General features: G+C 45.7%; 1 protein-coding gene across 4 annotated transcripts in view; it reads right to left on the bottom strand.

Moving 5' to 3' along the window:
• The window catches only part of ccdc85cb (coiled-coil domain containing 85C, b), a 30,863-nt gene extending 16,596 nt beyond the window's left edge, over positions 1-14,267 (bottom strand). For all 4 annotated transcript variants that reach the window (XM_029849157.1, XM_029849158.1, XM_029849159.1 and 1 more), the window contains exon 1: positions 12,785-14,267. In XM_029849157.1, coding sequence (XP_029705017.1) covers positions 12,785-13,508 — 724 coding nt within the window. In that variant the 5' untranslated portion in view covers positions 13,509-14,267. The remainder of the gene's footprint in view (positions 1-12,784) is intronic.
• Positions 14,268-14,376: the final 109 nt, after the last annotated feature.

Raw genomic sequence — 14,376 nt, 5'->3', positions numbered from 1 at the left:
TGAATCGGGGGTCTGCAGTGTGTCCACGCAAAATCTAAAAAGATGAAAAAGCCAGAAAATAAGAAATCCAAGTAAGAGGATGAGCAGAAAGCCATCTAGTCCCATCATTTCCTCCCAGAGCTTTAGCGTCAACCAAGCCCTGACAGATCAAAAGGATCTCTGGAGTGTTATCAGTGCAGTAATTGCAACAAAGAGAAACAAATCTTACATAAGAGCTGTCCACAAAGACACTTAACTCATCCCAAACGCGGCACAAATTGGATTGATGTTGGACCGGAGTTCCATAACCTTTGACTCGCCCCGATGGCAGCGTTTTGAAATGCGGGGAAACTGAACGAAGGCGACAGCTCTCGTAGTCCACAGTCGTAGAGGAGGAGGAGGCCATTAGGAAGGAAAGAGGAGAACGAGAGCAAGATGTGCGTACAGAGAGGATGGAGGAGAAGAGGAAGAGAGCAAAGGCAATAAATCGCCTCCAATTACAAATGGTTATCCTCACTGATGTAAAGGCTCACTAACCATTTATTTATTTTCTCTTTGAGAATTCAACTCGTGTGGGCCATACATACATCCCCACTCTCTTCAAAACGTCTGACACACTATTCAAATGCCAACGGCGCGCTAACACACACACACACACACACACACACACACACACACACACACACATACTTCCTGAGAGACGGGCTACTTTTAATCCCCCACCCAACATGAAATCTTCCTGCTAGACGCAACTGCAGCAAAATAACATTTTAAGCTTCTGAGAGTGTCTCTTCTCTCTCTCTCTCACACACACACACACACACGCGCACACACACACACACACACACACACACACACACACACACACACACCCTTCCACCTGACACTGACAGGAACAGGCATCTCAATCTTCCACAAGGTGTGAATCATGACAAAAAGGTAAAGTCAAGTGGGTGTAAAAAGCACTTTAAGGCCTTTAAAAGGCTGACTTCATAGATGCTAACAAGGCCTGCTGGTCTGAGAGAGGGGCAACATTAATGTCAACCTCATGCCTTTTGCACCAAAGGCGGGCTTCATCATCTTTCAAATTTAGGGCATTACACTGGATTGGATTATGGACTGGATTATGGTATTATGGTATGTCCCTTAGCCAAATGCATAGCAAGGATTTTCAATGTCACTCTCCATGCTTCTGTACCGTGTACAGACTCTGGCACCGCGGCTCTAAAATAATAGGCCTAATAGCCTATTACCAATTTTTGTGCCGTTTACGCCAACGCAGGAGTGTGCACCAACGAACCAGCAGGAGAATCTCAGTAACAAATTCATTAGGAGAATATTGGTTTAGCCAGATTGTGTTCATGCCCTGAATCAAGCTGATGGAGACTAAAGTACAGCAGGACTCCATCCACGTAGAGACATAAATACCCCATAAAGCCTAATGGAAACTCATCAAGGAGTAATTGTATTATATTAGGCCTCCCTGACACCCCATTGCCAGGTCATCAAGACACACTTTCACATTTAATGATGCAGGGTGATCATGTACCCAGCAGGGTGGTTACTCAGCCTGGTTTGATACATCCCCTGACAGGGCAGAATCATATCCCAGCCTCATCAATCTAACAGCTGCAGCCTTTGATGGGTTTTTTGGAGAGGAATCTGTGTGCCATAAGTGAAATGCAACACTGCAAATGTCTTCCCAAACTATAAAATGACTGGAAAAGTAACTGGAAAATTACAGCTGTGGCTGAAGCTGAAGAGGTGCCGCTGGAGACCAAAGCCACTGAAATGTCTGAGATGGGCACATTAATAGAAAACGCTGATTTGGAGACCTGAAAAAGCCGCAAAAAATGAAGTTTGGTCATATATGCTGAATGAAATTCAGCTATTTCCAGAAGAAAAAATGTAACCACCTTGATTAGACTCCACTAGTTCATTGACTTAGACCTTAATCCAAGAGTGAAACCAATAATTCACTTTCATGCTCAAAGCTCACATGACATTATTGAAATCAGTCTCCTGTCTGTAACCTTACCAGCAAATCTGCAGTTCATTATCTTAGCTTAGCCAAAAGACAGGAAACATGAGTCTTTACTTGTTATGTGGCAGTGGTCCCAGCTCAAATGCCACACAAAACTGTAAATCTACCCTTACTGTTTTCATTCTTCATATGGATAAGAAAATAAAATGAAACTATGCATGATGTTTTGATTATAATACACTGGGAGGGCTATTCTGCTAAGACACAGTGCACCGACTTTACGGAAGGTTGCCTTTACTTTCATTAGCATGTTTTCCGAAGTGTTGGTCTGTTTAATAAGTAAACCAGGCGTGCAAACAACTGCAAGGTTATATCGCTGGAAGTCCCTGATGCAATAGGAGGCACATCAAAGAACTTTACATCACCCTGATTTTTGCTTTGTGTGGGCAGGACTGTGGGAACAACTGAAGAAGACAATAAGGCATAAGTAGCTGCATATGTGGAGGTCGTTAATGCTTCTATTTGATTTGTAGTGCAAATTTAATTTTCAACTAGGCTACAATTTGCACCATTTTGAGAGTTGCTGGCTAATTAGATGAGCTTCTTTTGCCTCGAAGCATCCTGTCAACAAAAAGTTGACGAGCACACTCGGGGACCTTTGCAGCTGAAGCAGAAGCCAGGATAATTTTACATTGGACATTGTTGGGCCAGACAAAGCTTGACCTCCATTGTCTCCTGAGGAGCCACCTGTCCTTTAGAAGCTGCTGTGTCAACTCGCATTAAAGGTTAAGTGACACAAATCAGAGGGAGACAGCAGTGACCAGGTGGTCCTGCTGGCTGTGTGACCGGACTTAAAGGCTTGTGGTGGAATTTAAGGAGGTCAGCAGTGATTGAGACACATTGGAGGACTTTTAAGCAAAATACATTTCAGATATTTCTATTTGTGGATGAAAAAAACAACAATTGCAAACATTCACACAAGAGTGAGAATTAAAAGAGCTTAAACAAATGTAGAAAACAAGGTTTAGGCATTTTGTGCTTTTTTTTCCCCCCATTTAATGATCTCTAATCGTCTTACTGTAAAAGCCCCAGATTAGTAAAAAAGTAGCATATGTTAGCCCATTCTCTGCTGCTTTTCGACATGCATGTGGGGAACAAAATGTGGAGTCTGTCGTTCTGTCTCACACCTTTTCACACAGAGGAACTTCATCACAGACCCACCTCTGGGACAGGCTAATCCAGATTGTGTCAGGACTGAACTGTATCGCTTCACAATTCCTACAAGTACAACCAGGAAAATAGTTCCCAGTGATATGTGGGAGGTTCCCAAAATCACATTCCTTCCACATTCACTCAGGTCCTCTAATTGTTTTTCTTTCATTCACATTCCCACCCCCCATTCACGTTCATTGACACTGCAAATGTAGCAAACTATTGCTACAAAATCATGGAAATGTGCGATAAAGTTCCTTCAAATTTGATTTCTTTCGCAACTCTCCTCCTTCCCCAAACCGCCCATTTTGGGCAGCCCTCATCAGATGATCGACATTCATGTGGGTCCCTTTTGGGGGGGAAAAAACCCTCTTCTGTCAGGCTTTCCACCCCTTTGGTTGAGCCTGTTGCTGTGACCGTGGCAAACACTACTTCTACACAAAGGAAATCCGTTCCATGCATCTGCTTTCATTCTACACTGGCTTCATGAATTGCTCAGCCATTACCTTCTCTGCTGAAACTGTATGAAAAGTACCTTTCATCTCAGTCCATGGTAAATACGTTACCATATGCAGCACGGAGGGCTTCTAACTGGAAGCACATGTTCCCGTGCTCCTCTCCTCTCCCTTTTATTGTTTTTGTTGTTTGTCTTACATGTGCTGACTAGAAGATCTCCCTACAGTTACACATTCCACATTTTTCTGGAAGGAATGCAGATTTAAAGCCATCAGAAACAGGAGGGACTGTGGTTCTGAAGCATTCCACCACAAGATACAACCTGTTTAAGCATTAAAAACACCATAAATGTGAATGCCACAGAGCCCAAGAAGAATACTGCACTCAGAGAGGATAGTAAAGAACACCCCATAATACCGGGTACAGTATCCTAGCAACAAGCAAAGGTAATAGCTTTACGTCTGCGGTGTCTCCATTGCTCCCGATCTTCAGCCTTTTAGAAGATTTCCTCCCATCATTGCAGAATTCACTTTGGCCCCTCTGCCCTCCTACTGTTGCACCCTAACGGGGGCATTTTCATCAACCTTGAGTTATCGCCGCTGCGACTTCTAGAGGGTTTAAGAGAGTGCCTCGGTTCATATGGTTGATATCATATGCAAGAGACGTGCCATGTATTTTTTTTTTTTTTTTTAAAGTAGTGGGCAGAGACACAGCACTAGATCTAGCTCTCTAAATCCTTTTAACAAAGACGCCCTCTCCTCCAAACCCTCTTCCATGTTCCAGAGAGCCAAGGCAGAGCTATAGCATAAATGGTTTAATCCCCTTACATCTTTTGTTGACTAAGAACAGAGCGAGCGAAACAGAGGGGATATATAGGAGATAAGGCACTGTGAAACATATCCTGAAATCCCCCTTGGCTGCCTCCATCGCTCAATATATTCTTTATACAACAGTGGCTGCAGAGACAGGTCAGACTGAAGTCATCACTTTCTTATCTTATGTGCTTAGCTGTGTGTGTCTAAGCATATAAGACAACATACGGCAGGGTTTGCGCAGTTCACGAATGTAACCTCGCCAATTATACGACTGAATTCGCAGCGGCAGCACTTCTTAGTTGGATCGTGACCATGTTGCAGTGCTAAACAAACCCATTTCAAGGCTAATTTTATCCAAACGTGCTGAAAACGCAAGCTTGTGTGCAAAATTACAAGAATCAATTTGGACTGACATGAAGCATTTATATTTGGCTTCAGATGTTAGTGTCCAGCCCAAAATTCTAATCACAGACGTCCAGCAGGCATCAGTTAATGTCATGGCGTGCACAGGGTTCCATCAGTGGTAGAAGAGGTGCAGCAGAATTCTGTGACGCTCCAACTTCTTCTTTCTTTGCGTGCTTTTGTTTAACTCTCCAAACACAGCAAGAGACACTCAGACAGCGATGCGAGATCAGAGATAGAGGCCACAGCGTCGGAGGGGAGAAGTAGGCTGACTATAATTGACTGTCAGAAGTGTCAACCCCTCTCAGCGTGTGAGGGGGGGTATGAAATATGCTGTGTGATACCCCTCTGAACGATGAACAACAGGCTCCATCACTTTTTACCAAAGTTTAATGGCCCTCGTGACAGCAACAAAAGGTGGCACAAACTCATTTATCCACTTAAATGTCGCTGACCCCCCCGCCCCCCCAGATCATTTTAGGATGAGTGTCTGTGGCTGACCAGATACGAGCAGCCTGGGTGTGGCCAGACATTATCAGTGGGATGCCTGAACCCAGAGCTAAGTCTGATGGAGTTAAAGAGGATCGGAGGAGACCTAGAAACATCTCCAGTGTTTCCAGATAATCCTGTGGAGATCCCTGATGGATGTTCCATGAGCACTAATACCAGCGTAAATATCCTCCAATATCACGATTGTCAAATAAATGCAAAAAGACGGAAGGATAAAAGGCATCAGTGTTTGTGCCCCTCATCCATAATGGCTGCCAGCCATTGATTTATCCAGACAACCTGCCTTGATGATTATCAGCTTTTGCCTAAGCGCTTTATGATTGTGAGTTACATCACTGGGATCGAACACTCTACACTTGGCCCACTTTGAAAGAAGAGCGATTTCGATCGGCCCCTAAAATCCCAGGTCAAGCCCAGTGAAGCGGACGCGTTGTTGGAATTTCAGCGGCAGTCAGGTTCTGTCCGTGCATTTTGGTCACGAGCAGCACGACGGTGGGCCCAAGAGAACACATCAAGTATCTGTAGGAATACTGCCGATACGTTCCAGCGGTGAGATTTACAAATTGACCTCTGACCTGAGGCCCACCTACCAGAGTGATGTTGACACCTGTGTACACAGCTCTCTCGCACCAGCGCAGGAAACTCTGAGGTCACCAGTATGACATGAAATGACAGCAATCTTCCGTTATAGTGCAAGGGCATGAAACATTAGCTGTCTTTTCCATATTTTTAAAAGCAGTGTCACAGTATCCCCTTAACTTGGTTGGAACTTCAGGGAAGTGGCCCTAAAAGCTGACGTTGCTCAGATAGTTAACTTAAAAACCAGAGAGATGGACTAACTCAGTGTATTCTGCCACAAATGGAAATATCTTTACAGTCTTGTGATCATTAAGTGAAATGGCTGCCCTGACAGCTGCTCAAAGAGCCTTAATGTGGGATAATACTGGAAAAGAGGAGGAGGAGCAGCAACACTGTAGCGGGGGAACTCTCTAAAGCCCCTTCAGTGTAACACAAGACTACAAAAATCTGCCCCGAAATTAGTTCTTTGCATTTTTCAGAGATAAACAATCAGGTTTCTGCAATCACCGAGCATGAGCACATAATTGCCTTTGGCTGATCGTTTGTCACATTTCAACTTGTGCTGTTCTCCAGGCTTTAAATAACTAAAAAGGAATATGCATCCCAAAACCAAAGCATATATACGTTACATAGATCATTCTTGGCACTAAAACCTAGCCTGCAAGAGGAAATTGGCTTTGAGAACAGCAGAGAAAGGTTACCTGAAACCATCCCAAAAACATCCTGAGGACAGAGCAACAGTATTGAGACTGCGCAATTCATTCCAGATGCTGCAGCCAGCAGTCAGAACTCCACTTTATCTCATCCATCTAGAGGTCTCGTGGCCAGACTCACATGTTTTCAACTGTTCTGTTCTATGATTATAAAGCTACAGCAAAGCAAACAATGAAGAACTTCTAGTTTCCAATAGTGCAGCGGGCCAAGATTTAGCTCCTTCCAAACCAGAAGTTATGACTCTTTATGGGAAAAGGATGGTGCCATCCCATGTGTCACACCTTTTCCTGCTTACATTTTAAGAGCCAGGGGGATAACGATCCATAACTATTAAACCTGTGTTGGTGGGGAGGTGACGGCACTGTCTAAATGACAGCAAGGTGAAAACTGCTGAGCGCTGTTCTCCAATGTCACCGCAAACAAAAGCAAAGAGCTGACAGGCAAAAAAATCCAGATGGACCCTCTCGGTCCTCCCAGGCGTCGAAAGGAGCTGATGAAGAGGTGCTCTGTCCAGAAGTTGCTGACTTTTTGCATCCTGGGACCATGTTCACTGGTGAAGGTCACGGGGTGCGTTGTATAGTCTGAATGAAATTGCTGAAAGGGAGTTTCTGGTGTGATAGCAGATGGGCATTTGTCACTGTGCCAGCCGGACAGTCTCACCTCCCGCGCCTCTCATTTGCATTTTAATCTACTTCAGAAATCTGATAAGCAGAATGGATCAATATACTGTAAATTCATTTAAGAACAATTCAGCCTTCGCTTTCAGACACACCTACGGCACCAGACTAAAGAGTGTTTTTACCATGTTTGATATGATTGCATGCAACATTTTGCACATTGTTGAGAGTTTTATTGTTGTACCGGTTTAGGTTTATGCTCAAATGAGGTATTAATAGCTAACAGAGCCAACTATTCACACTTTAAAACAAAAAGAGAACCACTCCCTTTTTGTCTCCTTTGATAAAGTTGCTAGCAAGTAGGCATGCAACCTCACTCTGGCTAGCATCATTCTGTACGGGTCAGCCGGTATGAAGGCCAAATATGGCTGAACCTACCCCCACCTTCCCGTACTTCCCTACGCTTGAGTGACTCCGAGCCTGCTAGGCGTGGGTGCTGTCCGCTCGCCCCACTGATCGTTACTGGATGATGGAACATTGGCGTAACCCAACTCCTCCAGCAGCAACCAGAAAAGAAAAACACACACTTGCATCAGTATAGAGATGGTGGTTGAGGGTATAGTGGTTGTAAATTCAACATAACATGTGAAGCTACAACCATCTTTCCATGCAAAACTGGCCGAAAGGCTTTAGAATCTCTAATGAGCCCCTGTGTGTGTGTGTGTGTGTGTGTGTGTGTTCTATAACCTCATTGTGTCAGAGAAGCATTGATGGGAGTGAACGGACAGCAGATCAGACAGCACGTTTACGGGAATCGGAGACTGATGAAGTGAACTGAAGAAGTGACGCCAGCCAGTCAGGGTTGGCAAGAGTTCACAACAGCAATCAAAAGATGAACGCTTTCGATCGGTTCCTTCACACTTTTCCTCGTTCTTTCACGCGGTGTCATTCCTGCTGTGTCAGTAAGAGGAGACAGACCCACTTCCTCTTTTGTTCATCCTGGAATGTGGGACATCCTGACAGGCTGGCTTTTCAATGACGGTACACAGCTGAGAGTTCCCCCTGTGGCTTTTTGTCTCAGACTATGTGTGTGTAACAATGTTTGTGTGTTTCTACTCCGTTATCTCTCTTATCAACAAACCAGGCCTCACCCAGGGACATGGGGAAGCGGGAAAGACAAGTCAGGGACCTAGTGGAGGGCTTGATATGTGCTCTGAAAATAGTTTGCACAATTCAAACATGGAAACAACTGAAGGAAATTACCTTTAGTGTCAATTGCCATAACCCCGCTTTCCACTGCAGGTTTGAAAATGCTCAAGCATTAGAAGGTATTTATTTTATAAGGTGTGTTGGAGTAGAATCACATGAAAATGAGTCAGCCTTTCCCGAGCGTAGGAACACAGATTTGCACGTACAAACAGGACGCTGGCAAGAGAAACATCCTATTCCTGCTTAGACGCCCCCTTCCAGGCCTACAGTGGTGCCACACAATGGCTTGAAACTGCTGCAAAGAGGATTGTTGATCCCCTGGTTTCCTTTGATACACAGCAGGAGCTCTCCCAGAGAAATGCACTTTGACTGGCTTTTGAGTGATGTTTCTCTTTGAGGTTCTGCAATATAGAGGATTTTGAAAGCAACATCTCTATTTTTTTTTTTTGCCCAAATGGGGAGTGATCTGGTCTGATCTCCTTTGAAAGATCAACACGTTTAGAGGAAATAGTGAATCACAAATGGCCTAATTTGATGATGAAACACACACGATCATCGCTAGCCAACCGGGAAGGCTGGTTCTACTGTTTCATTGTACGCTTTTAGGTCACGTCACACCCCAAAGGTTAGAGAACGGGAAACTACAAAAAAAAAGTTAAAAACACCTCTCGAGCAGAGGGAGGTTGTGGCAACTCATACGTAAATGTTCATACAGGCCAGGTGCTAAACGCCACCCTTAAACACTCAATTATGACTTCTTAGCGAGCTAACAGGAAACTAATTTGATCCCAGGGGGGCAGGTTTTACTGTGTGACCAGAAGAGAGGAAATGGATGTAGGAATATGTGGCTCTGTTTTTTAAGCAAGGGAACAAATATGGAAGATTATCTCCTTTGGTTTTTTTATTTTATTTATTTATTTATTTTTTAAAAAAGCATATCAGAGGTTGAAGATAAAGCACTGAATCTGATTTATGTGGCTTAATCTCCCGTGACTCATCAACCCATCAGACTGGTTTTTAAACACATGCATCTGATTGGACTGACTCATCCAGAGGAGTTTGAAAACGCATTTCAGCCTGACTGCATGAGGAAGGAAAACAACGTCAAAGGCAGCACGCACACCGTTATTGTTCCTTGGACACAAATCCCCTTGACTTGACAGTTTACGAAACAGCGGGAGAGAAAACGTGACTGTTCAAACGGACTTTTTAATCCCGTCAGAATACCCCACGCTACACATCCAATAAGAAATAGGACATTTTGGATATGGCACATGACTAAAGGCAGCAGAGACAAACAATCCCACTGATCTAGAAGCCAACAGTTCCTTGATTTCATTGCCATTTGTGGAGGTTTCTGCCAAGTCTGCCCTGTTTCTGAGTGAGAGCTCTAATGAGGTGCCCTGATAATTACATACCCGACTTCAGATTCATCACCACGTATAATTTATTAGAATCCAAATTTTTTCCCATGCAAAATATGGCCAGTTGAAACAAAATCCTACCCCAGCATTGGGGTATGAGTGAAGGTAGAGCAGGAAGAGGCCGCTCTTACCCTTTCAGCCAAGGGGGGTCCACCATTTTAAAAAAATAAATAAAAAAAACGTCTCCTGCATGCTGCTGAAGTCAGGCCTGATTTAATATCTTCCTTCAGCTTCTGGCGTGCACGTGAAACAACAAAGACACACGGAGGACCAAGTGCCAGAAAATAAATGTGCACTGTGCAACACAGGTGTAGTTACTTTACTTGCATCAACAAGGTTCCAACTGATACGCCATCACTTCAGATGTGGTGAGTTTTATAATGACGTCCAATTATTCCCGTTCTCAGTCCATGTCTGGGAACCCTTGCTCTGTGTTTAAAGTCACTAATCTTCACCGTAAAACCCTTCTTCCTTTATAGTCTTTTGGAACCTGCAACACCAGGAGAGTGAGTGTCTGTTAAAGTTCAACAAGGATTATTGCAGAGAGGATCCTTATCTGGACATCTGGGCAATGTCAATGTAGCACTTTGCTGTCGCACTTGTCCACTTTGTGTTACTCTGAGGAAGCTATAATGAATCCGTGCGGCACCGACAGGGAGGCTAATTCAAGGTCTTGGTGACAGCATCATATTTCAAGCTCCTCTGACTTAGAATTGGTTTACAGACCACCAAAGGAGATTGCAAAATTTGAAAAATCTCAAAATAGAAGTTAGCGTGTTGGTGCTTTGCAAATAAAAGTTGCATTGGCTTTACTTTCCATCTTTGGGTTCCTTCCCAACAGAAGTTTTTTGCTATTCTCACGCATGCACACAAGCCATTCAAGTTAACACAAACGCTGTCTGAAGGGGACAGACTGAGGGGACGGAGGGGGGCAGGGTAATGCACAATAAATTCAATTAAGCAGACAGCGGGTTGTCTCTAAGAGCCTGCCTCCTTTTAGCTCAACACGCCCTCCTATAGTCTCCCACCACTCCACCCCCAGGCTTCCCAGCCAACCCCACAGTGCATTTCAGCCACTCCCCTAACACCACTAAGGCCCATTCAGGGGCCTTGACAGGGCCCCCCTTTTATAAACTGGCCTTTCAGTGCCTCTCATGTTGATTTACATTTTGCCACCCACCCCCTCTCCTTGTCAAACCCCCCCCCCAAAAAAACACGATGCCTACAAAGATGACAGTTTAGTTTCACTATGAGGACGCAGACATACACTTCTGCCACTCTGTGCGAGTGTGTATGCGTGTGTGTGTGTGCGTGGGGGGGTCTGGCAGCCGAGCAGACGCTGCTCATTTAGGACTTGAGTGGCGATCCTTGAGCTTGTCTCCTAAAAGCCCAGGGGAGCCGCTGGCATTTGGTCAGCATTAACTGACGTCACTCCACAGACCTCACACTACCGCTACTTCTGACCTCCGCCAACATGTTCACTCTGCTCGGGTTTCAGAGCAGCAACCTGGGTAAATCTGCCCAAGCGAAGCCCAGCGTCAGCCTGCGGGGAAGTGCACTGTCCATTCACGCAGGAATTTGGATTCAATTGGTTAGAAAAAGTGTCATTTCATCAAACTGCTGCTGGGTAATAGAACGGCAGTAGTTCTGCCCTTCTGGACTCTTATCTTTATGCCACGACAATAAGATCCATTTCTCCCTCTGTGAAGTTCTTGGCAACTATATAAAAGTAAGGCAGATTTATAATGGGCATTTACTAGATAGCATCGATCTTGCTAACCACGCGCTGCTTACAACAATGGAACCCGTAAAGCTTCTGTCAAATAAAGCGGGCTAGCTGAGTCCCGTGCTCGCGTCTAGGCATCAGCGACATTGATGAACGCGGAGCCAGAGGCTCAGGGGCACACAATGTCACATATATCTAACAAACAGCAGCTCAGAGAGGTGCAGGGATGCTGCAGAGACCACACTGATGTGTACGTTTCTGCAATAACTGCCCCCACAGCTCTCCATCATTCGCCCCTCCATCCTTTACCTTTTTTTCCCACCATGACAGTTATCAGTGTACCATTCCCGGAAGGAAAGGTGAGCTCCGACATGCTCCTAGCAGCCTTTCCCAGCAGACCAGGGTTAAAAAACACATAATATTTAACTTGATTTTTTTTTTTTTTTTCCGCCAACCCACACACAGGAAACAGAATTCCCTCTCTTTGCCAAACAGATCATGGCAAGTTATCAGACTATAGCTAAACCTGGCTTAGTGTTCTCCTCTTCCATCTGGGGCATTTTCATCCAGGCTCAAAGCTTTCAGTCCAGCATTTAGGTCTTAAAACAAGGACAGTGATTCCTGGTACCATGCCATGCATTTCCAACAGGCAGTAAGTAGACACAAGTGCTCTTCCATAAGCAGTGAGATGACGATGATGATCATACGGGCCTCCTTCAGAATACGCACTGTTCTGATTTTTGAGGACTACGGCCTAAATCACTGTAAATTTACATGATTGGCTGGACTGAGCAGGGCCCTTGAGGGTGCCGTGTCTGCAAATTTGAGTGTTATAATCACCCCAATCAAGATTTTACAATGGGGCTAAGCCAGGACCACCCCTCCCCTCGTTAATCCTTCCCAGCAACTTTGAGCAGCATATGTTGTCGGCATGATCACACACAGCTGACCTTGACTCTCTCAGATTACAAAAAAAAAGCCAGTGCGTTGCACCTTGGACAAGATAGATGTGTGAGAAGATGACACACCTGATGGTGCTGGGTTTGGTTTTGTGGTTCAGTAAAGTTTCTATCCCTGGCATACTTAATATGAGAAGATCTGGACAGAAAGTGATGAACAAGCAACTTTTATCTGCAGGATTTACCAGGGCTACTCACCACTGAGTCCATTGGGGATGCTTCTGTGGTGGTGAGGTGCCGACAGGTCGTCCATGGACCTCCTCATGGTGGGACCCAGCTTACTGTTCTCTGCTGTAGGCTTGTGTATGTGGTTGTGGTTGTGATTGTGGTGATCGGGGCTCCCAGCACTCCCAGTGCTGGACGTGCTGCTCCCGTCTCCAACATCCCTGACCGTGCCGGTGCCGCCGTTCAGGTTGGTTAAACTGGACTGACTGTCTATGGAGCTCCTGGACCCGGCTCCGTTCCTCTCCTCATCCAGCATGAGGATGATCTCCTTCAGCTCCGAGTTCTCCCTCAACACGGTGTCCTGATTGGCCTCCAGCTCCTTCAGCTTCATCATGTAGGTGCCCACCTCCTTCCAGAGGGCACTGGCAGTGTAGCGGCCGAAGCGTTGCCATTCCCGGGACAGTTTCTTGCCTTTCTGTCGGTCGTCGTCCAGAAAGCAGCAGAGCTCCCGGAGCTCGTGGTTGTCATCCTGCAGCTTCTGGTTGATCTCCTTCAGGCTCCGGATTTCGTGCAGGTGCATCTGCAGCCGCCGGTTGATGTCTTTCATCATGTTGCCGTGCTCGATCATCAAGTTCATTTTCTCCCCGTCGACCCTCCGTAACCTCCGGAGCAGCTCGTCTTTGCTGCACCGCAGCAGCTCCTCGTCCGTCAGCTGGCTCAGATCGTCCTTTGCTCCGTCGGACAGGTTTTTAGCCATGACTGCTGGGTTGTAGTTCTCAGTTTATCGAATCAGCGTGTATTTTAAATGAATCGTCCCGACCCTCAGTGACTAAATCGCCTTAAAACACGTTGTCCAACACGAGAAACCAGCATCATCCCCCGTGTCTGCGCTCAACAGGCCGATAATGAGAAGCACAATATCATATGATGCTGTTGAAACACGGGCATAAACTAAATGTCTGAAGGAAAATCCTGGGCGAATCTGGGGAAAGGGGCGCTGCCACTCACATTCCCCTCTCTATGGAACAATAAATAAATAAATAAAATCGATTACCAGTGATTTTCGATCAGGTCCTGATCGGCAGAGCGGAGTATTGACAGCGTCCCACAGCAATGTGCGCCCTCCGGACGCCGCTCCATTCAAAGGATGCCCCCCCCCCCCCCACCCTCCAAAAAATCCAAAATAACAGCCAAACTTAAATTCAAATCGAAGAACTAGGCGACTAATTAAATCTCATGACGCGCAAACAAACTGCTTGTGATTTTAATTCAGCGACGGTGCATTCCTGCGCGCTCCGGCGTCAGCGGCGCTCCTCCTCCGATAAGCCTCTTTAATGAGGTGCTGTGTCGGTGGACGCCGGATTGAAGCCCCCGTTCAGCCAGCTCGGACTCCCAGCCGACCCCTCCCTCTCCTCCTCCTCCCCGTTGAAATTCTCAGTTTGAAATCGTTCAGGGGGGATTTGGGCCAAGGCGGCCAATGGAGACGTGGGAGCGTGAAGTGGGCAGCAGGTACACGAAAAAGTGCGCTGGCTCCTCATTGAAGGCGGGCTCGGCCCTCTTAAAGGAACCGTGCCTCACACAAGATAAACATGAAACGTGGGTTTGAAAAACACTGCGACATGAAC

This window comes from Takifugu rubripes, chromosome 16 (assembly GCF_901000725.2).
Source record: "Takifugu rubripes chromosome 16, fTakRub1.2, whole genome shotgun sequence".
NCBI lineage: Eukaryota > Metazoa > Chordata > Actinopteri > Tetraodontiformes > Tetraodontidae > Takifugu > Takifugu rubripes.
The sequence above is the reverse complement of the archived record's forward strand: the minus strand, read 5'-3'. Positions and strand labels throughout refer to the sequence as shown.